Here is a 23,145-nt window from a genome sequence, read left to right as displayed (position 1 = left end):
ACCGGATAATTTTGCCCGCTGCCGGCTTCCATAACCCCGGTATTTAACGTCAAAGTACCAACATAAATTTGCGGCGGGCGGTGCGGAACTAGTTAATTATCCCTCTTTTGCCCCAGGGTTTAGACCATCCTATTGGACCACCCACAGTTTCATGAGGGTGCATCATTTCCTAACCACCCGTTCGCTTCCATTCTGGGAAGCCCTCCAGGGGACACATGAAATCTCACTGCGGGAACCTTACCATTATTTGCAATTGCAACATTGGATCTCAACTCTTCATCATACTTCCACATACTCGTATCGCAAGACTTCCTTCGAGCACATTCTCCTGGCCTCATCTCGACACTATGCCTCTCTTAACAGTAGGACATCCTTAACATCCCTTTCTTATGTGACCCATTGGGAGCGAGATCTTGGGTTCTCTAATGAGGGGGGAGGATTGGAGCAAGGCCTGGAAGATGGTGGTGAAATGTTTCTTCAATGCCACAACTCTTGAAGCCCCCTATAAAGTTCTCCTGCAGTGGTACTATGTCCCAGGTCAGATTGCTCATGCCTATTCTGGTAGTAGCGAAAGATGCTTTAGGATTTGCAGTCAACGTGGGGACATTCTGCATATCTGGCGGTCGTGACCATGACTGAGGGTTTTTGGCCTGCGGCAGACTTTGTTTCACGCGACAGTACGCAAGGACACCAGGTTGGCTCTCCTACATTGTGATATACTGGGCCTTTTCGCACCTCAGCAGAAATTGGCTTTCTGCATTTTAATGTCTGCTAAAACAAAGAAATTGGCTTTTTGCCTTTTAATCTCTGCCAAACATACCATAACTTAGGCCTGGAGGACTCCTAAGGTTGCCTTCCAAGGTGTGAAAACCCAGTTGACTGCTGGGTCAATGAACAGATGTCCAGTATTCCTAAAGATTCAGTAGGTGTTGTCCGTACTGGACCCGAGTCGGTGATACCCTTCCCCCCCCCCCCCCCTTGCTCTTCTTTCTTGCTTTCCTCTCTCTTCCTTTCTTATTCATTGTTCTTCCTTTCTTTTACCAGATAAGACTTGTCAATGGGGGTTGTCAGCCCTTAGAGGACAGCTTGGCAATAATGGCAATGTTTGCTTTGACTTTCCTACTGGTCCTTCTTAGTTTTGGCTAGTCCTTTGCTGATTTATTATTATACATTGCCTGTTTGTACTTGTTCTTAAATAACACTGTGTAGCCAAACCGTGAGCTTATGTTTACTCTGAAAATTCAATAAATATATTAAAACAGAAGAAAAAAAAAAAACAGTAAGGGCAGATGATTCATGTAGCACTTACTTTTTGGAATCTATCTGCCCTTAGCTAAGGCATGCAGGCAGGAGGGAGTGCTTAGCTGGGAAAATCCTCCAACCCTCCTGAAGACTCCTGGGATGTATGTTTAACAAGTAATCAAATTATACCTTTCTATCTATTTAAATGTGCTAGAAGCATAAGGAATAAAAATAAATAAATAATCAGTGGTGATAGAGAGTGAAGTTCCACTTTAACCTTCTCACATCCGCGCTGCAGCCGTATATAGGACTTGAATTTTCGGGAGGCCGTTTTTAAACGGCCTCCCATAAACACGCCCGCCGCACGCTCCCGCGAGCGCGCATCGGGCAGAAGCTGTGTTGGCCGTGTCCCTTGGACACAGCCAATCACAGATCGAGACGAATGGCCAATCACAGCGGCCATTCGTCACGATCGAGGCATCCAATGAGAGATGATCTCATATGTAAACATATGAGATCATCTGTCATTGAATCGGTAGTAACAGACTCCCCGCTCGCTCCCGCGAGCGCGCACCAGGGATAATCTGTGTTGGCCGTGTCCCTTGGACACAGCCAATCACAGATCGTGACGAATGGCCAATCACAGCGGCCATTCGTCACGATCGAGGCATCCAATGAGAGATGATCTCAAATGTAAACATTTGAGATCATCACTCATTGCCAGCTCTCCCTCCTCACACACAGACTGCAGTGTGAGGAGAGGAGAGATCGTAAGTGCAAAAAAAGTGCCCACCATTGCCCACCAGTGATCACCAGTGCCCAGTGTGCCATCAGTGTGCCCAGTGTGCCATCAGTGTGCCACCAGTGTGCCCAGTCTCATCAGTGCCCACCAGTGTGCCCACCAGTGCGCCCACCTGTGCCCATCAGTGCCTGCCCAGTGCTCATCACTGCCGCCCAGTGCTCATCACTGCCGCCCAGTGATCATCACTGCCGCCCAGTGATCATCACTGCCGCCCAGTGATCATCACTGCCGCCCAGTGCTCATCACTGCCGCCCAGTGATCATCACTGCCGCCCAGTGCCCACCAGTGTGCCCATCAGTGCCCGCCCAGTGCTCATCAGTGCCCGCCCAGTGCTCATCAGTGCCCGCCCAGTGCTCATCAGTGCCCGCCCAGTGCTCATCAGTGCCGCCCAGTGCTCATCAGTGCCGCCCAGTGCTCATCAGTGCCGCCCAGTGCTCATAAGTGTGCCCAGTGCCCACCAGTGCCCACCAGTGTGCTCATCAGTGCCGCCCAGTGCTCATCAGTGCCGCCCAGTGCTCATCAGTGCCGCCCAGTGCTCATCAGTGCCGCCCAGTGCTCATCAGTGCCGCCCAGTGCTCATAAGTGCCGCCCAGTGCCCACCAGTGCCCAGTGTGCCCATCAGTGCCCAGTGTGCCCATCAGTGCCGCCCAGTGCTCATCAGTGCCGCCCAGTGCCCACCAGTGTGCCCATCAGTGCCCGCCCAGTGCTCATCAGTGCCCGCCCAGTGCTCATCAGTGCCGCCCAGTGCTCATCAGTGCCGCCCAGTGCTCATCAGTGCCGCCCAGTGCTCAGTGTGCCCACAGCGCTCATCAGTGCTCATAAGTGTGCTCATCAGTGTGCCCACAGAGCCCATCAGTGTGCCCATCACAGTGCCCATCAGTGAGCCAGTTTAACCGTGCCCATCAGTGTCACCGTGCCCATCAGTGTCACCAACGATGGCAAAAAAATTTTTCTCAGCCGAGGAGGCCTTCAATATATTCAGTGAGGACATGGACAGGGAGCTTTCTGCTTCGGAATCTTCGGAGTCAGAGTCTGACTCCGAAGTAAATTACGAGCCGGTCATTAGCAGCGGGACGCAGACCGACTCCGACGAGGAGGAATACTGCCCGCCTGCCAAACGAAGGCGTTCTGGTGAGGAGGAGGCAGTGCCATCCACCAGCTCTGCGGTGCCATCCACCAGCTTCGCAGTGCCATCCACCAGCTTCGCAGTGCCATCCACCAGCTCCGCAGTGCCATCCACCAGCTCCGCAGTGCCTCGGCAAGAAAGGCCAAGCTCAAGTGGGGTGTCACCTCGCCCCCAAAGGGTTAGGACCAACGCCAGCCTTCCCTATGCCCTTCTGAACCCCCTGTGGCTTCCTCCCAACTCAGGAGAAGCCATCATCCCCCCTTTCACTGCCCAGCCAGGAGTCCAGGTCAACACTGAGAACTTTGCCCCAATTGACTACTTCCGTTTAATTTTTACGGAGGACCTGCTGACGTCCATTGTGGCCCAGTGCAACCTGTATGCACATCAATTTATCCAGAGTAACCCCACATCTTTTTATTCCCGTCCCTTTGAGTGGAGAGACCTAACGGTGGAGGAGTTCAAGATATTTTTAGGCCTCACCCTCAACATGGGACTCAATAAAAAAAACGAACTGCAAGCATATTGGTCAACCAAACCAATCTACCATATGCCCATCTACTCTGCAGTAATGCCCAGGGCCAGGTATCTGATGATCATGAGGTTCCTCCATTTCAACGACAATACCCAGTGCCCTCCCCGAAATTCCCCAGCATTTGACAAGCTGTTCAAAATTCGGCCACTTCTAAATTATTTTTCAGAAATATTCCCTCAATTATTTACCCCAGACCAAAAATATATGTGTGGATGAGTCCCTTGTTAAATTTACCGGCAGGCTGGGCATCAAACAATTCATTCCCAGCAAACGGGCCCGCTATGGGGTGAAGCTTTACAAACTATGTGACCGAGCCACAGGGTACACCTATGCCTTCAGGGTGTACGAAGGGAAGGACACCCAGCTGCATCCCCCTGAATGTCCGGACTACATGGGATCAAGCGGGAAAGTCGTTTGGGACCTCATTTACCCCCTCCTTGAAAAAGGCTACCACCTGTACGTAGACAATTTCTACACCAGTTTGCCCCTGTTCCGAAACCTTCACAGAAAGAAGACTCCTGCATGTGGCACGGTCCGAAAAAACCGGAAAGGCTTTCCTCAAAGGCTAGTAAACACCAAGCTGAGAAGAGGGGAGACGGCGAGTCTGAGAAATGAGGAAGTTCTGGCTGTGAAGTGGAGGGACAGAAGAGACGTGTACATGTTGTCTTCGATCCACAATGACAACTATGTGGAATCCCGACGAAGGAATGGCCCAGTCCGAAAGCCAACATGTGTACATGAGTACAACTTATTCATGGGGGGAGTGGATTTCAACGACCAAATGATGGAACCCTATCTACCCACAAGACGTACCTATCATTGGTACAAAAAAGTAGCAATTTATATTTTTCATTTGGCCATATACAATTCCTACATTTTATACCGCAAATCCACCGAAAGCCCCCAACCCTTCCTTTTTTACCTGGAGGAAATCTTCACAACCCTCATATTTCCAAACGGCCCACCAGAAAACATTAGATCTGACGTAATAAGCAGACTGTCTGAACGCCATTTTCCAAGTAAAATCCCTCCCACACAAAGAGACCAAAAACGGCAGAAAAAATGTAGGGTGTGTACCAAGGCAGGAATTCGAAAAGACACCCGCTATTATTGTCCCCAGTGTCCTTCCCAACCAGGCCTCTGTGTAGACGACTGTTTCCGCCGTTACCATACTTGTCTAAATTATTAGTATGGTAAACGTAGTCCTCAGCTTTCACCCCTTATGCCACTGTATGCTCCTGAAATGACCCTGGACTGTTATACAACGACGCCTTTGCCTGCTGATTTTGTACCTATGTCTGCCTGCTCCGGAACTGACCCTGGCCTGTTTTTTGACCATGCTTCTGCCTGCTGATTCTGTTCATACCTCTGCCTGCTCTGGAACTGACCCTGGACTGTTTGACCACGATTTTTGCCTGCCTCTGGAAGTAGTGGGATTCATACCACAGGGGTCTCGCATATGTGAGGGGACCAGAAATGTTTTTCTGGATGAAGAAAACAATTTTTTTTGTTTTTCTTCTTCTCAGATTAGGGTCTGGATCCCGGAGGCTTCAAAGCGATTTGGGTGGGAGAAGCCTCTACCCCTGTCCCCATTCTATCCCGACAGAGGCCCTACTTCTGCCTGCAGGACTTACTGCCATCATGCCTCTGCCTGCCGCATGCACTGACACTGGACTGGTATCCTTGCCTGGAGAATTGCATGCACTGTTGCTGACCAAGTCCCTGCCTGCTGCCTGGACTCAACTCCTGTGGACAACTGCGCTTTTAAAACTACAGGTAAGCTTTTGTTTACCCTTTGCTCAGCAGAATGTATTGTGGGGTGTAATTCATGGTAATTCATGGTATGTGCATGCTATGTGTCTTTGCATGTTGGGCCTCTGTATGTGACCTGACTGCGTAAAAGTCTCACACATGTGGTATCGCCATACTCAGGAGGAGTAGCAGAATGTATTTTGGGGTGTCATTTTTGCTATGTACATGCTATGTGTTGGAAATATCTTATAAATTGACAACTTTGTGTAAAAAAAATGCGTTTTCATTTTTTTTCCACATTTTCCGAAAGATTCTGGAAAAAAATGACATGTTCAAAAGACTCATTATGCCTCATAGATTATACGTTGGGGTGTTTGCTTTCCAAAATGGGGTCATTTAGTGGGCTTTTTCATTGTGCTGGTGCTCCAGGGCCTTCAAAAGTGTAATAGGTGGTTGAGAAATGAAAAGTGTATTTTATGCTCCGAGAACGCCTGGAGGTGCTACTTCAATGTTGGACTTCTGTATGTGGCCTGGCTGTAAAAAAGTCTTACACATGTGGTATCGCCATACTCAGGAGGAGTAGCAGAATGTATTTTGGGGTGTCATTTTTGCTATGTACATGCTAGGTGTTGGAAATATCTTATAAATGGACAACTTTGTGTAAAAAAAATGCGTTTTCATTTTTTTTCCACATTTTCCGAAAGATTCTGGAAAAAAATGACATGTTCAAAAGACTCATTATGCCTCATAGATTATACGTTGGGGTGTTTGCTTTCCAAAATGGGGTCATTTAGTGGGCTTTTTCATTGTGCTGGTGCTCCAGGGCCTTCAAAAGTGTAATAGGTGGCTGAGAAATGAAAAGTGTATTTTATTCTCCGAGAACGCCTGGAGGTGCTACTTCAATGTTGGACCTCTGTATGTGGCCAGGCTGTAAAAAAGTCTCACACATGTGGTATCGCCATACTCAGGAGGAGTAGCAGAATGTGTTTTGGGGTGTAGTTGTAAGTATGCATATGCCATGTGAGAGAAATAACCTGTTGAATATGACAATTTTGTAAAAAAAAAAAAAAAAATTATTTTTGCAAAGAATTGTGGGAAAAAATGACAACTTCAAAAAACTCACCATGCCTCTTATTAAATACCTTGGAATGTCTACTTTCCAAAAAGGGGTCATTTGTACTTTTCCTGGCTTGTTAGGGTCTCAAGAAGTGAGATAGGCTGTCAGTACATTAGGTGTGATCAATTTTCAATGATTAGCACCATAACTTGTAGACTCTCTAACTTTCACGCAGACCAAATAATGTACACTTATTTGGGTTATTTTTACCAAAGATATGTAGAAGTATACATTTTGGCCAAAATTTATGAAGAAAAATTACTAATTTGCAAAATTTTATAACAGAAGCTAAAAAAAAAACGTTTTTTTTTTTTAATTTGCGGTCTTTTTTCATTTATAGCGCACAAAATAAAAAGCCCAGCGGTGAATAAATACCATCAAAAGAAAGCTCTATTTCTATGAAAAAAAGGACGAAAAATTTATATGGGTTGAGTGTTGCATGACCGCGCAATTGTCATTCAAAGTGTGAGAGCACTGAAAGCTAAAAATTGGTCTGGATGGGAAGGGGGTTTAAGTGCAAAGTAGGCAAGTGGTTAAAGCAATTGTAAGTGCCGGGTCACACTTGTGCGATGCGGGAAGGCTGCGAATTCGCAGCCTGTTCCCGCATCGCAAACGCACATCTGGCAGTTCACACTGCCATATGCGATACGCAGGGGGTGTCAATTAAATGTTAACGACACCCCCAGTTTGATCGCATATCGCAGTGCGATCTGACAGTTCGCACAGGATCGGACCGCACAAGTGTGAACCACTGTGCAATCCGATCCTGATGCGGCTTAAAAAAAAGGGCGACTTGTGCGGGTGCAGTGCGAATTTAGCCATACAAAGTGTATGGCTGAATTCGCACTGCACATCCGATCGCATGTAATGAAGGAGCAGTGCGCTCCGATATTAAATGTGATCGCCGCACACGCGGAAGTGTGAACCGGCACTAAAGGTTTGAATTTTCATTATTTTTTTTTTTAACAAAAACATGTAATACTTACCTGCTCTGTACAGTGGTTTTGCACAGAGCAGCCCTGGGAAAAAAACTCCTGGCTCCTCCAACCTGCTGAGTGCCCCCACAGTAAGCCCAGCAGCTATGGAGGCACTCATGCAGGCTTGATTTCAAGCCCCGCTCTGAAGGTCTATTGACACACACAGCATGGCTCAGCCCCTCCACCCTGTTCTTTGCCTGTGGCTGACAGCAGCAGGATCCAATGGCTTCTACTGCTGTTTTTAAGCCTATGAAGAGGGAGAGAGAGGAAAGAGCCACTGCTCTCGTGTAAGGCAATGAATGGAGATCAGGTAAGCATAAGGGGGGGTGGAGGGGGGGATGCTAGGGAGGGGAAGCTGCACACAGAAGGTTTTTTACCCTAATGCAGAAAAAGTATTAAAAGGTAAAAAAAAAAAAAAAAACTTCTGCCTTTAAAACCACTTTAAGTATTCTTTAATATTGGAACTGATAACATGTACTGTAGGAATAGTAATTAGTGGCACAAGATTCACTTTATGCCAGATTGGAATAGAACCATGACATAAATGTTTTACTATGTAGCATCACCCTGAATTAGACTCTTAAGTGGAATGACACTAGTATGCTGCACAGCAGAACAAGTGTGATATTACACTGACTGATGTTTTCTCCATATTCGTATATAAAAATCCTGAACAGCAAACACAGCACTTGGCAATGAATCAATACATACCTGCAACTAAAGGAGGGAGCCTCATGTATCATAAGTGTCTAAGAGGAAACTGTGTGCCTGCCTTCAACAGTTTCCAACGGTCATTTTACAAGTACAGCTTACGATAGTAAAATCTTACATTTTCTATAGGCAACACAGACACTTTCCTTTAAAGGGATATTAAAATCTCACTTTTTTAAAAATAATAAACATGTTTTACTTACCTGCTCTGTGCGGTGGTTCTTGGGTCCCCTACTGGCGCTCTTGGCCTCTCCTATATGCCCAGTGCCCCCATAGCAAGCCACTTGCTATGGGGGCACTCGTGCTTGCTCCCGAGCCACCTCTGTGTCCATGAAACACACAGAGCGTGGCTCAGCCCCGCCCCCTCCTCACTGCCTTTGATTGACAGCAGTGCGATGTCTCAACCAATGAGGATGGAGAGACCAGGGCTGCTCTTGGGCACATCATTGGATCAAGATGGGGCTAAAGTATTAGGAGAATGCATTAAGAAACCTTCAGCCTTTACAAAAACCTTAACAAACATGACAGACGTAAAGAAAATCTTCAGTCAATTAAAAAAAAAAAAAAAAAAACATAAAAGTCAGAAGCAACAAATTCTGTAGCTGCTGACTTTTAATAAAAAGGACACTTACCTGTACAAGGGATTCAGTACTGTCCTCCAGGCCTGCTCTTCACTGGGCTTCGGGTCCCTGGGCATGTTCCTTAAGGCAGTGGTCCTCAACTCCGGTCCTCTGGGCCCACTAACAGGCCAGGTTTGCAAGATAACTAAATTACATCCTAGGTGATCTCATTTGCTGCTCAGTGATTGCAGTATTCTAGTCTGCATCTCCCCAAGGTAAAACTTAAAATCTGGCCTGTTAGTGGGCCCCGAGGACCAGGGTTGAGGACCACTGCCTTTAGGCTTCACAGCCAGTTTCTATCGACGCATGCTGGTCTCACAGCCTCCTGGGACTTGTGATGTGTCCCAAGAGGTTGTGGACGGGGGGAGAGAACTTTTATTCCAATTGCCTAGACGGTTGGAGCGAGAAGTAGGGAGCAGGTACCTGTCAAAACTAGTAACCCCGCACCCCCCAAAAAAAAATCCAAATCGGATAGAGGAGAGGAGGAGGAAAATAGCCAAACTTCTGCTTTTGGGTGAAGTTCCGCTTTAATGCCCACAGCAACAGTTCAAATAAAAGAACCCTTTGTACAGATGACTTTTAAGATGTTGGAGAACTGAGATGCTTAATAATGCCATGAGGTCGTCCTTTCGTTTGCACAAGACATTGGAACTAAAAGAGCAAAATGGAGTGCATTTCATTACAAAATTAGTTGTAGTCGATATACATATCTTAAATATGATTGGTCAGGGTAAAAAAAAAAAAAAAAAAACGCAAAAAAAAATGGGACAATTAACAACGTAATTTAAATTAATGTGTACATATATTTTGAATTCTCAGTGTTAACAAAAATGATTTTTAGTCAGCTGAATACAAAATCATATCTAATAAAACTAATATTTTACATTTGCAGTCAGCTAAATTTCTTCTAGGCGTTAAATTGCCTAAACAGCCTGGGTAGGTTTGTAAAGCCAATTTTTTTTTTTTTTCGTTTCGGATAATGTGGGGAAGGGTTATCTGCTGCTATCTGTGTTTGCACTGGGAAGATTTAACCTTACTACTGGTCCTACTGAACATCACTGGTGCAGAAAATTATGGGAATTCCCAAATTTTGAGTGGTCATAAGAACAGGCGGTGAGGGGAAATCTCCCAAAGGGGACACCAGTTCTGGTGACAATAGTCAGAGGGAAATTTCATGCATTTGGTAGAACCTATCTTTCACTTCCTATTACATCTCTGGGTCAGAGACAACACAAATACACAGGCAAGGGTTTTAATCCCTTTTGCCTTCATATACAGTATACTTTTATTTCTTCCTATTGAAATCTATTCCCAACTCACACAGCTGAAAGAGTCAAAAAAAAGGGGGTTTCATTTTAAATAAGAAAAAAGCAGTGCTGGACTTTATCAGAATGTCCAGCATGCTCTGTAATATTTAATACTTCAAATAGGTTTATCTGTAAAATTAAAAGGTTATGTAAAATATATATAAAACATTACATAAGTGCGCACTGTGCTCTAGACTGTGTATTTAAATTATTGTGCCGCTACTTACATCAAGTATTTAAAAAAAAATGAAAATATACATTGCAATTTATCAAACATATTTTACAGTAGCGCACTAAAGTACATCAACATGTGAGTACTCAAAAAAATAACGTGTCCATAAACAATGTCCATGAAAAATATGTGAATCAATATCTTGCAGCCTTATGGACACTATGGAGACTTTTTTAAGTATTCTTACGTGTTGATATACTTTAGTGCGCTACCATGAAATATAGGTTTTTTGATTGCAATATATATCTCTATAAAAAAAAACATCAAGCTATCAAAAAATTAAAAAACTACTATTAAAATTATTGAACATAAATCATTACAGCTCTAAATACAGGAAGCAGGAAAGGCGACACTATAATTTTATAGAATATTCTATTGACCGCATCACATCCTTCATAGCTTTGTAGCTATGGCATTCTCATAAAAATAATGTTACCCTAAGTAGGTAGAGATTGAGAAAACAAACGTGTGTCCTGGTCTACAAAGTTTCAGAATGCTTTTTTCTTTGAGAGAAAATAAATAAATAATTAACACACATAGCTGACCTTAAAAAAGAAAATTACCAAAGCTGGGGAATCTGTATTCATAGAATTCAAGAAAAACAAGAAAATTTAATGCACAGAGAAACACATTTCAAGCTTAATTGAGGATTAATTTGTGTGAATTATATATTAGTAGATCTAGCATTATTCTAATATTGCATATGAGTATATAATTCCACACATGCGGCTATCTCATTTTCAACCACTGACTCGACAATAATGCCATAAATGACTGTTTTTTGAAGCAGATATTTTTTTGATTAGCTAGCAAGTAGGAAAAGGGGCTAAAGTTTATTAGGCTTTTAAAAGGTACAAGGAGCTATGGTTAGATAGGTAAAGCAAACAGCACACAATTAGTTTGTCAAGCTAGCACATACCTGCATCATGCACTGAGATACCACTTCCAGTGGAATCTCAGGGAAGCGTTGTTGAAGATCATTTAATACCTGGATGTCAAGCTGTTGACTGCTTTGCGCCATCTCCACATGGATGCAGGACTACGCTGTAATAGGAGGGGACTCACAACGCCCTCCAGTGGTTGTGATCTTCGGATCCTTCCTGCATTTTCTGCATAAAAACACATCAAACTTTCATTGGCCAAAGTAAGACATTTCTATTCATACATTTATTCATATATTAAAGCGCAACTCCCCTTTTGTTGAGAAAAAAAAAAAGATTAAATGACCCTCTGGGTGATCTCTGTACATTGCAGGGATTTTAACATACTTTGTTGCAGATTCCTACCTTTTGTTATTCTGAAGAAATCAAGGTTTGTTATTCTGTGCTGAGTGGGTCAAATGGGAGTGGTTTCATAATTATCTATCAGCTGTGGCAGCTGCATGGCTCTAATGAGGAAATCTGCTGGGCCTGCATCCCTTTAGACATGTTCCTATTGTAAGTATCTCACCAAAAATGACATTGTTTTGCAGGGGATTCCAGAAATCGGACTTGTATCTTAGGCAGACTTCTGGGAAAATTGGTGAGCCAATCACACAAGCAAGAAATTATATTTCTGGGGTGTGGTCAGTACACATTCTGTGTACAGAAAAGCTCCAGGTAGCCATATTGCATTTTCAGAAAATTACAACAGCTGCAGATTGAAAAGGAAAAGTAATTTTTATTAACATTCAATTACAATAGGATTGTGTCGCAATTGTATACGCTATATTGTTTTTTCTCCATTTGCTAATTTTTTTCCCCCATGAAAGTGGAGTTACCCTTTAAGGAAACCTAAACGAAAATGACGGCAAGGGGGATCAATTACTTCACTCAGCCAAAAGCTGTGTACAAAAAAATTGGATTTTTGTACTTCCATAAAATCCATTTCTCTGAGTTCATGGACGTACATAACGCTCCATATTTAGAACCATAGGGTTATTTCGCCCCCTACCTGGAGTAGGACACTAGGCAGAAAAACAACTTGGCTATGCCTATGGGCATTCCTAGCTGGTACACATCCCCCTCTCCGCTATAGGACTTAAGTTTAGCAACAAGCAGTGTCAGAAGTATCAAAACATCATAGAGGGGTGGGTGATGTGTCAGTCAATGAACTCTGAGAAATGGATTTTCATTAAGTACAAAAATCCTATTTTCTCTTTTGTTCATGGACGGACACAGCGTTCCGTATTCAGAACCACAGGGATGTCCCCAAGCAGTGCCAAAAACATGAGGGGTGGGACAAAAAAAAAAAAAAAAGGCAAAACAAAAAAGCCAACTAGATAACAAGAGCTTAAAAAAAAAAAAACAAAAAAAAAAAAAAACACACAACTGGAGCCCAACCTGAACAATACAACCCCAAAAGAAGGGAACAGACCCCCTAGATAGCAGCCTGCAAAACCTTGAGGCCAAAAGAAGCATCCACAGATGCTGAAACATCCACTTTGTACAATTTAGTGAAAGGGTGCACAGTCGACCGGGTGGCCGCCTTGCTAACCTGTGCCACTGATACCTGAAGACGGAAGGCCAAAGCAGCACTAAGCGCCCGAGAAGAGTGCGCCGTTACAGGTAAAGGAGAAACCCCACCCTTGATAGAATAGGCCTGAGTCACCATCTGTCTGATCAATCTGGATATGGTTGCAGGAGAAGCGGACAGTCCTGTACCACAAACAGTGAGTCTGACCTCCGAAAAGACTCACCCGAATCACATCCAGGGCATGCAACGCAAGTTCCTTGGGATGAGCGGGCCTGGGACACAAAGAAGGCAATACAAAGTCCTCATTTAAATTGAAGTCAGAGAAAACATTAGGTAGGAATGGCGGGCGGGGACGAACAATCACCTTATCTTTGTGAACCACCAAGTAGGGGGTATGACAAGATAACCCCACCAGTTCCGACACCATACAACCAGAGGTGATAGCCACCAAAAAAGCCACCTTCTGAGACCGCCTAAGCAAGGTAATCTCCCGAATATTTTCAAAGAGAGGCTTCTGAGGAACTGAGCACTTTAAGTTCAAATCCCACCGCAGTAGAGGAGACTGCACCAATGGAGTCAGGTGTTGAACCCCTTGTATAAAAGAATGCACCAAAGAATGCGAGGACAAGGGTCGCTGACAAAATAAGGCTATTTTCTGCTCAACACCTTGTTGAAGGAAGGTAAAAATTCGAGCAGCCAAAAAGGAACGAGGATGAACACTGATCAACTCACACCACGAAATGTACGCTTTCCACGTACGATGGTAAATCTTTCTAGGAGGTAGACTTCCTAGCCTTCAGCATAGTCAGGATCACCCACCCAGGCAAACCTCTATCCCTCAGCACCTGGCTTTTAACAGCCAGGCCGTCAAAGCCAGGGATTGTAATGTAGGATGGAAGATCAGCCATTGGGTTAGCAGGTCCTCCCTGAGAGGCAGCCTCCAAGGGACCTCAGTGACCAATCGGACTAGGTCGGCGTACCAAGACTGGCGAGGCCAGTGCGAGGCTACCGGAATCCCTTCGGCCTCAATTCTGCGCAGAAGCCACTAAAGAAGCTTGAGGGGAGGAAAGGCATAAATCAAATGCTACTGGCCCCACATTAGCGCCAGAGGATCTGGAGATCTTGCCACAAACCTTGGTACTTTTCTGTTGAGCTGAGATGCCAACAGGCCCACCTCGGGAATGCCCCACCACAGACATATCAGATTAAACATGTTCGAATGAAGGGACCACTCCACTTGGTCCAACGCCTGCCGACTGAGATAGTCCGCCAGCCATTTTTCTACACCTGGAATGTGCATGGCAGAGAGGGCTGGAAGGAAGCGTTCTGCCCACAGGAAAATGCTGGCTACCTCCAGAGCCGCTAACACACTTTTTGTTCCTCCCTGGTAACTGACATAAGCCACTGCCATGACACTGACTGGATCCATACCGGGAGCCCCGAGAGCCGATCCGTCCAGTGACTCAGGCACAGGCTTATCGCCTGAAGTTTCAAGACATTGATCAGTATTCTGGATTCTCCCAGCGTCCAACAGTGGGAGGAATCATCTATCTGACAGATCAGGGAGTGTGGCTACAAGCCCCCCTAGAGCGGGCCATGTCTGTGGCGACAGAGCTAGATTCAGGATCAGATGAGGCAGGGGAGGGTGGGGGGCACTTTATGCTCGCCCACCGCCCAAAGGCCACCTGCACCCGGGAAACAAAGTACTCCAGGACCACTGTCAGTGCAGAAATGGAAGGCTGGGACCCTGAGGAACCTGCTGCCTCTGAAAGGGTCAGGTGGGAAAACATGCTCCTTAGAATCCATGAGTGAAAAGGAAGAACCCGCCAGCAAAACGTTTCTCGCACTGCCAGGGGACTCACCCAACCTGGGGCACCACACCCACACTACCGCAGGGGCACCCAGAGACAAGCCCCAGCAACCTGCAGCAGAGAGAGGGAAGGACACCTCCTCCGGTACACTGGAGGAGCACAGGTCTGCACCAGAGATAGTCAGAGATCCACATGTGGGGTACAGAGGAAAGGGAAACCCAGGAGTCAACACCAGGGGAAAGGGAGGTGCCCCCACAGCGATATTCGCCGCCCTAGAGGCTCCACTGTCAAGGCTGCCACTCTTGTGCATGCTGGACCAACCAAAAATGGCCACCGGGAGAAAAAACACACACAGACCCCAAAAATGGGAGACACACATGGTGCCCACCAGGCTCCCAGTAACCATGCCCTAGAGCCTAGGCCACAACTCTGCGGCAGGAGGGGGACCTGGGCCGTACAACCACTACACTGGTAGCACCCATCCCATCAAGGAAATCTGCCTGGCTAGCGCCATGTCTGCCCGCCCAGCCACCGGTTTTATGCTGCATACACCAGCCCATGTCCCCCACCTTGCTACCCGGGTCGGGAGGTTCGCAACGGGTGACCCACAGGGGTCACGATAACAGAGGGGGGGGCCTTGGGGGAAGGAGGAGAACCCACAGGTCCGACCATGGGGGGGGGGGGGGGACATCTTACTCACCATACCATGGAACCAGGCAGGCCCGACTCCAGACAGAACCCCTCACCACCGAAATGGGGGTTGTCGGTCAGAAGGAATGCTGTGACTCGGGCCAGAAGCTGGTCGTATGAGACATCCCGAGGCGTTTAACTTGCAGGCCAGAACCCGTCCAGTAGGGTTATGTCGCGGCTGACGTAGCATGGAGCTCTGGTCTGCACGTGCTCAATGGCCAGACTGGGTGGACCACTGGATCTAGCTTTACAGCACGTCATACAGCCCGATTGTAGATTTCACAGGAAAAATATAGGAGAAAAAGATGCCATGTAAGGAGAAAAAATTGCCAGAACCAAAGATCTCGGTCCTTACTCCTGACTAGGCAGAAAGAAAACTGAGGACCTATAGAAGAGGAGGTTGTAACTTGTAACACAGCTAGGACTGCCCATAGGTGTAGCCAAGTTGTTTTCTACCTAGTGTCCTATTCCTTTAGGGAGCGATATAACCCTACGGTTCTGACTATGGAACGCTGTGTCCATCAATGAACGAAAGAGAAAGAATATACAGTAAATCGAAAAGCATAACATCAGATACAATAAACATACCCAAAAAATATTTCATCAAAAAGGGTTTCTTTTTCTTAATTTCTTTTGGTACTATCCTCAGTTGTTGCATCTAAGGATCGCTCACCCACGTTTCATTTTGGTACTATAAATTTAATTAAGACTATTATTCTTCCTTAGGCCAACTAGCCAAGTCAGCTTTTGCACTGGTTACCCCTCTCTCATCCCCCCCACCACTACTTATGCTACTACCCCTCCCTCTTTCCCCCTCTCCAATGCCACTCCCCACTCTCCTTTCCCATTCCATCCCCCTTAACATTTTCACCGATCCATCCAGTTCTCATCTCGCTCCCTTCCCCCCCCCCCCCCCCCAACAATATGAATCGGACAAACATTGTTTCTTCCAGCTATCTTCAGGTTACATAGATTATGTATATTGGGTTAACCTTTCTCGCTTTGTTATCCCTCTTATCCTATGTACTGAATGTTTGTTATTACCTTCAATCCATATGTATTTTGTTTGTCATACAATAAATTCTATTATGTAAAAAAAAAAAAAAAAAAAAGTTGTTTGTCAACCCTGATGAGTCACAACAACAAGTACAGTATCTCCTTCCTTGCCTTCTTTTAGTTTTAAAACTGCACAGGCACTTTCATTCCTTCATTGGCAAGGAACGAATATACACGGCTGGTTGAAACATAGGTACTAAGTCTTTACTTTGGATGTGAACAGCAAGCAATTACGGTGAAACCCTTCTTTTGACTCTAAATTATTTTTTGTTCATTTTTAAGCAGCAGGTTTGCCTGTTTCTTTGACATCTTGAAGTCTTTTTCCTTCCCTTTCTTTGGGATTCTAAACTGAAAGTTCTCCTAAAAGCTTGGATATGTATTCCTTGGATGAGGCTTTATCTAGATAAAGTCCAATAATTAATTTTAAAAAAAAGTATTTTTTTTTTGGTTTTTCTTTGGAAATATTTATTATTTACTGTGGCATTTTATTCTGTTACATTAGAATTTACCATTTATCCTCGCCTTAGTCCCTTAGTGTGCTCCACTTGGGTCTTGGCATCCGGTTGTCTCCCCATGGGCCATTGAGTGTAAGCCGCATCAGCCTTTTTAGAAAATCTTTTATCTTTCTTTTTTCCTGTTCACATTTTTTGATAATGTAAGTTTTGAATCTTTCCAATTAAAATAAAGGTTATTGGTATTTTTTGGAAATATTGATTATATGCAGAGGATTATTATTTTTTGTATAAAGTTATACATTTCTATGTATTATTGTTTTTTTCTTTTTTTTTGCTTTAGGAATATATATATATATATATATATATATATATATATATATATACACATATACACATATACACACATACACACACACACACACATATACACACATACACACACACACACACATATATACACACACACACATACAAAAATGGTTAAATCCATGGACAAATATCCCCAGAAGAAGACTTCGGTTGAAACGCATAGCGGTTTCAAAGTCCATATTTTTTGTTGTATATTCACGATTGTTCAAACTATATGTGACCTTTTTTGCATTTGTATTAGTATTTTCCTTTGTATTTGTCTGTTGACTTTATCATGCTGTGCAGCAGATAGATTTTACATTTGTATTAATAAAATGTAATACTTTTTACAGTGGGTACGGAAAGTATTCAGACCCCCTTAAATTTTTCACTCTTTGTTATATTGCAGCCATTTGCTAAAATCATTTAAGTTCATTCTTCTTCCTCATGAATGTACACATAGCACCCCATACTGACAGAAAAACACAGAATTGTTGACATTGTTGCAGATTTATTAAAAAAGAAAAACTGAAATATCACATGGTCCTAAGTATTCAGACCCTTTGCTCAGTATTTAGTAGAAGCCCCCTTTTGATCTAATACAGCCAGGAGTCTTTTTGGAAAAGATGCAACAAGTCTTTCACACCTGGATTTGGGGATCCTCTGCCATTCCTCCTTGCAGATCCTCTCCAGTTCTGTCAGGTTGGATTGTAAATGTTGGTGGACAGCCATTTTTAGGTCTCTCCAGAGATGCTCAATTGGGTTTAAGTCAGGGCTCTGGCTGGGCCATTCAAGAACAGTCACGGAGTTGTTGTGAAGCCACTCCTTCGTTATTTTAGCTGTGTGCTTAGGGTCATTGTCTTGTTGGAAGGTAAACCTTCGGCCCAGTCTGAGGTCCAGAGCACTCTGGAGAAGGTTTTTGTCCAGGATATCCCTGTACTTGGCCGCATTCATCTTTCCCTCGATTGCTACCAGTTGTCCTGTCCCAGCAGCTGAAAAACACCCCCACAGCATGATGCTGCCACCACCATGCTTCACTGTTGGGACTGTATTGGACAGGTGATGAGCAGTGCCTGGTTTTCTCCACACATACCGCTTAGAATTAAGGCCAAAAAGTTCTATTTTGGTCTCATCAGACCAGAGAATCTTATTTCTCACCATCTTGGAGTCCTTCAGGTGTTTTTTAGCAAACTCCATGCGGGCTTTCATGTGTCTTACACTGAGGAGAGGCTTCCGTCGGGCCACTCTGCCATAAAGCCCTGACTGGTGGAGGGCTGCAGTGATGGTTGACTTTCTACAACTTTCTCCCATCTCCTGACTGCATCTCTGGAGCTCAGCCACAGTGATCTTTGGGTTCTTCTTTACCTCTCTCACCAAGGCTCTTCTCCCCCGATAGCTCAGTTTGGCCGGACGGCCAGCTCTAGGAAGGGTTCTGGTCGTCCCAAACGTCTTCCATTTGAGGATTATGGAGGCCACTGTGCTCTTAGGAACCTTAAGTGCAGCAGAAATCTTTTTGTAACCTTGGCCAGATCTGTGCCTTGCCACAATTCTGTCTCTGAGCTCTTCAGGCAGTTCCTTTCACCTCATGATTCTCATTTGCTCTGACATGCATTATGATCTGGAAGGTCTTATATAGACAGGTGTGTGGCTTTCCTAATCAAGTCCAATCAGTATAATCAAACACAGCTGGACTCAAATGAAGGTGTAGAACCATCTCAAGGATGATCAGAAGAAATGGAAAGCACCTGAGTTAAATATATGAGTGTCACAGCAAAGGGTCTGAATACTTAGGACCATGTGATATTTCAGTTTTTCTTTTTTAATAAATCTGCAACAATGTCAACAATTCTGTGTTTTTCTGTCAGTATGGGGAGCTATGTGTACATTCATGAGGAAGAAGAATGAACCTAAATGATTTTAGCAAATGGCTGCAATATAACAAAGAGTGAAAAATTTAAGGGGGTCTGAATACTTTCCGTACCCACTGTATATATATTTTCATATTTGTAGTTGCCTCTACATCCCTCTGTTATCGCAATGTCCCTCCCCCAACTTTTTGTCCCTTTTTGGGATTTCCTTTCCAGTTTTAAAACTTTATTTAGGCGACACACTTTCTAATGCAGTGGTCGCCAACCTTTTGGACTTCATGGACCACAATTTTGAATCCCACCGACCAACAACATAAATTTGACATGCCATATACACACAATGCTCCAGCCCTCTGCATCACACTGCTGCCTTACACAGACTCACTATTGGATCTCACCTCCTTATCCAGCCATGTACTCGGGCTCTGTGCTCCCTCCCACAGTCTGTGACCAGTGCTGCCATTGGAAGTCCCCTCATTCTTCACCTCCCGCTCTCTGCACTACTCCCGATGCCTGATTCTTCACAGGAGCTGGAACTACAAAGGAGGCAGCGGGTATGAATGCACGCTGACAGTATTGACTGTCAGCACGCATTGAGAACAACACTGGAAACTACATTGGGCGGTATACATCTGCCACAATGTTGATTTGCGGCAGAAACCCCTTGGGGACCACCATAATTTTCTCGTGGACCATCAGTGGTCCATGGACCACTAGTTAGTGACTGTTGCTCTATTACTCATCAACTTGTAAGGGGATGCAAACATGCAGCTTTTTTTTTTTTTTTTACTATCCTGAGAAAGCATCAATATACAATGAACCCTGACTTTCCAATTCAGAAATCAGAGAAAGCACATCAGGAACAAACAAAAATGTCATCAGAACAGAAGTACGTTAAAAATAAAATAACTAAATAAAAAAAAAAATATTATTTAAAGAAGGACTCAAAATCTCAAGTCCTGAGCTACTAGCCAGGCCTTAAGGGTTACTCGCCACCAGTTGCCCCACCCAACCCCAACCCTAAATACACCCTCATAAATGATCTCATGAAATGAGACCGTTAAATGTTTTATGCAGAATTAAAGTAGTTGTAAAGGCAGAAGGTTTATCTTAATGCATTCTATGCATTAAGATAAAAGCCTTCTGGGTGTAGCAGCCTTTTCAGCACCCCATATTACTTACCTGAACCCAATCTCTGTCTAGCGATGTCCACAAGTCCCCGGGTCGTTCGGGAATCTTCCTCCTGATTGGCTGAGACACAGCAGTGGCGCCATTGGCTCCTGTGGCTGTCAAAGTCAGTCAGCCCATAAGGAGAGAGAGGGGGTGGGGCCCAACGGCAGCTCTGTGTCTGAATGGACACAAGGAGCTGTAGCTCGGCTCGGATGCACCCATAGCAAGCTGCTTGCTTTGGGGGCACTTAAATGAAGGGAGGGGCCAAGAGCAGCAAAGAGGGACCTGAGAAGAGGAGGATCAAGGCTGCCCTGTGCAAAACCATCTGCACAGAGGAGGTAAGTATAACATGTTTGTTTTCTTTTCTTAAAAACGAGACTTTACAATCACTAAGTAAAAAAAAAAAAAAAAAATATATATATATATATATATATATATATATATATATATATATATATATATATATATATATATATATATATATATATATATATATATATATATATATATATATATCTCAACTTTATCAGGGCTCACCAGGGCCCATCAGCTCAGCTTAACCAGTGCCCAAATCAGAGCAGCCTCACCAGTGAAGGGGAAGCGAGAGGGCAGTTAGAGGAGAGCCTGCCGGATCACCACACAGAGCGGGAATCGCCCGCTGTGAATTGCCCAACGTTCCTGGCACTCACAATCACACAAAGTCACGTCTCTTGGATTGATTACTATGATAGAAGTCACACGTCCCCAGCATTGGACCAGTGCTCTGTCTATAATAGCAGCTGATCCAGGAGGCAGGACTTTGTGTGACTGCGAGCACCTGGAACACCCAGCGATTCAAATCAAAGCTGTCACAGTGGGCAATCCCCGCTCTGTGTGATGACCTGGCTGGCTCTCCATTTCCTGCACTCTCTTCCCCTGGCCAATCTCTGGGAGAACAGCACCCATTTAACCCTGCAGGCGGCGCTCGACCGCCCCCCCCCCCCCCCCCAAGGCAGCCCCACACTCGCTCTCCGTCTTTTTCCTCGCCAAATGTGAGCAGACTATTGGAAATTTTGAGGGTTGTATCTTCAGTGTTATTCAGTGAAAGTGTTTCAGTGAAACAGGATCAATGTTTAAATACCAGCCGGAAGGCTCACTAGGATTAGCTGCTGGTGTCCTGCAAGAAAGGCACACATCAGTATGGTGTGTAGTAAAGCTGGAGCCAACCAAGAACATGGCCACTTACAAGATGGAGACAATGCAGCAAGGCAGGGGAGAGAACGTGGTGGTGAACCGTGTTAGAGGAAGGGGAAGAACTGGGGGCGGGGCGGGGGGGGGGGTCGCTCTCTAATCAGATAAGGCGTTTCAAAGCTCCTGGCTCCTTTGTCAAATCCATGAGCCCGTTTGCTGCATTTTTATCATGATTGGCAGAGAATACAGCTTTAAAATATCTAATTTTGCCCCAACTGCACAGAACAAATTTACATGCACTTTCAATGAGCAAACAAGCTATGCATTTTTTCCCTTTAAATACAAAGTGTACTTAAACCCGTATAAAAATTGTATTTTTTACGGCTTATCGTTTCTTAAAGTACAACTAAAAGGCAAAACTTTTTTTTTTCTAGTTTGGATAGAGGGCACATGTCAGTTTTTATTGCGTTCTGTCTACGTTGGGGAGATTCCCCCTTCTTATTTGTTTGGTTTACTGTTATTGAAAGTGAAAGTACTAGAAAATCCCAAATGTTGGGTTCTTCCAAAGGGGACACCAGTTCTGGTGACCTAGGGGTCCCCAAGAGATTCCCTTAATTTGCAGGGATTTTCTCTTGCTTCCTGTTATGGCAATGGGACAGGAAGAGTAAATCTCCCCAATAGGACAAAGACAGCAAAAATAAACCCTACAGGGGTTATATCCCCCCATTACTGTAGCCAAAAAGAAAAATATGTTTTGCCTATAGTTCTACTGTTGTGGTAAAAACTAAGAAAATGTGTTTTCTTATCTCTGGATAGAAGACATAATTCTTCTAGAACACTAGCAAAACAAAAAAAAGCATGCTGGGAGTTGGAGGGGTTACAATGGGCTGTCCTCATAGCATTATTTTGCCTTTGTTCAATCTCAATAAAGAAGAAATGGACTGGATGGCAGCACTCCAAAAAAAGTAGTCCTTTATTGAAGAAAACAAAATGCAGAAATACATGAAGGATGATCATACCACCGCATGAGCTATGACTAAGCACCAGCTTGGGTGCGAAACGCGTTAGCTGCCAGTGTCATCTCCACTGTGGTATGATCATCCTTCATGTATTTCTGCATTTTTGTTTTCTTCAATAAATGACTAGTTTTTTGGAGTGCTGCCCTCCAGTCCATTTCTTCCATATGCTTCTGTTGCAACCAGGGCATGCACCTGAATTTCCTCTCTGAGGCTGAACTTTGAACGGAGGTTTTTGTCCTTGAGCAACACCGTGTCTTGCTTGTTTTTTCAATCTCCATAAAGGCAGAAGCATAGTCCAATGTACCCGAATACTCATCCCTTGTCCCATAATGAACGAATATTAAAATTAAATTTTAAAAATGCCGGTTTGAATCTGACAGGTGACCGTAAGCCACTTCTAAGTCCTTATATGTACAAGTGTCCTATAAGCGAGCAAGGAGCCGCCTGCATCAATAACCGGAGTTGATGGATCAACAGATTGCCAACAAGGGCGACAAAAACAATTGAGTACGGTCTATGAAACTTTTTATGTGCACTAACCTCCAAAATTACAGGACAAACCCCTTGGACCTTGAAGGAGGGGGGGTACACCCTGAAAGCATGTCCAAAAAATTAACTTAGACAGTACTCAATTGTTTTTGTTGCAAGTGCAATAAAACGGCTACAATCACCTTAACAAAAGGGAG

The 23,145-nt window shown here is 44.5% G+C and overlaps 1 protein-coding gene across 3 annotated transcripts in view; it reads right to left on the bottom strand.

Moving 5' to 3' along the window:
* TAB3 (TGF-beta activated kinase 1 (MAP3K7) binding protein 3) overlaps window positions 1–23,145 on the bottom strand; it is a 117,883-nt gene that overhangs the window by 64,462 nt on the left and 30,276 nt on the right. For 2 of the 3 annotated variants that reach the window (XM_082246735.1, XM_082246733.1), the window contains exon 2: window positions 11,338–11,527. In XM_082246735.1, the coding sequence (XP_082102861.1) occupies window positions 11,338–11,439 (102 nt within the window). In that variant the 5' untranslated portion in view covers window positions 11,440–11,527. The remainder of the gene's footprint in view (window positions 1–11,337; window positions 11,528–23,145) is intronic. The other variant, XM_082246734.1, reaches the window with a different exon arrangement.

Source organism: Pelophylax lessonae, assembly GCF_965119305.1.
Source record: "Pelophylax lessonae genome assembly, chromosome: 2".
NCBI lineage: Eukaryota > Metazoa > Chordata > Amphibia > Anura > Ranidae > Pelophylax > Pelophylax lessonae.
This window is presented reverse-complemented; position numbering and strand designations above follow the sequence as displayed.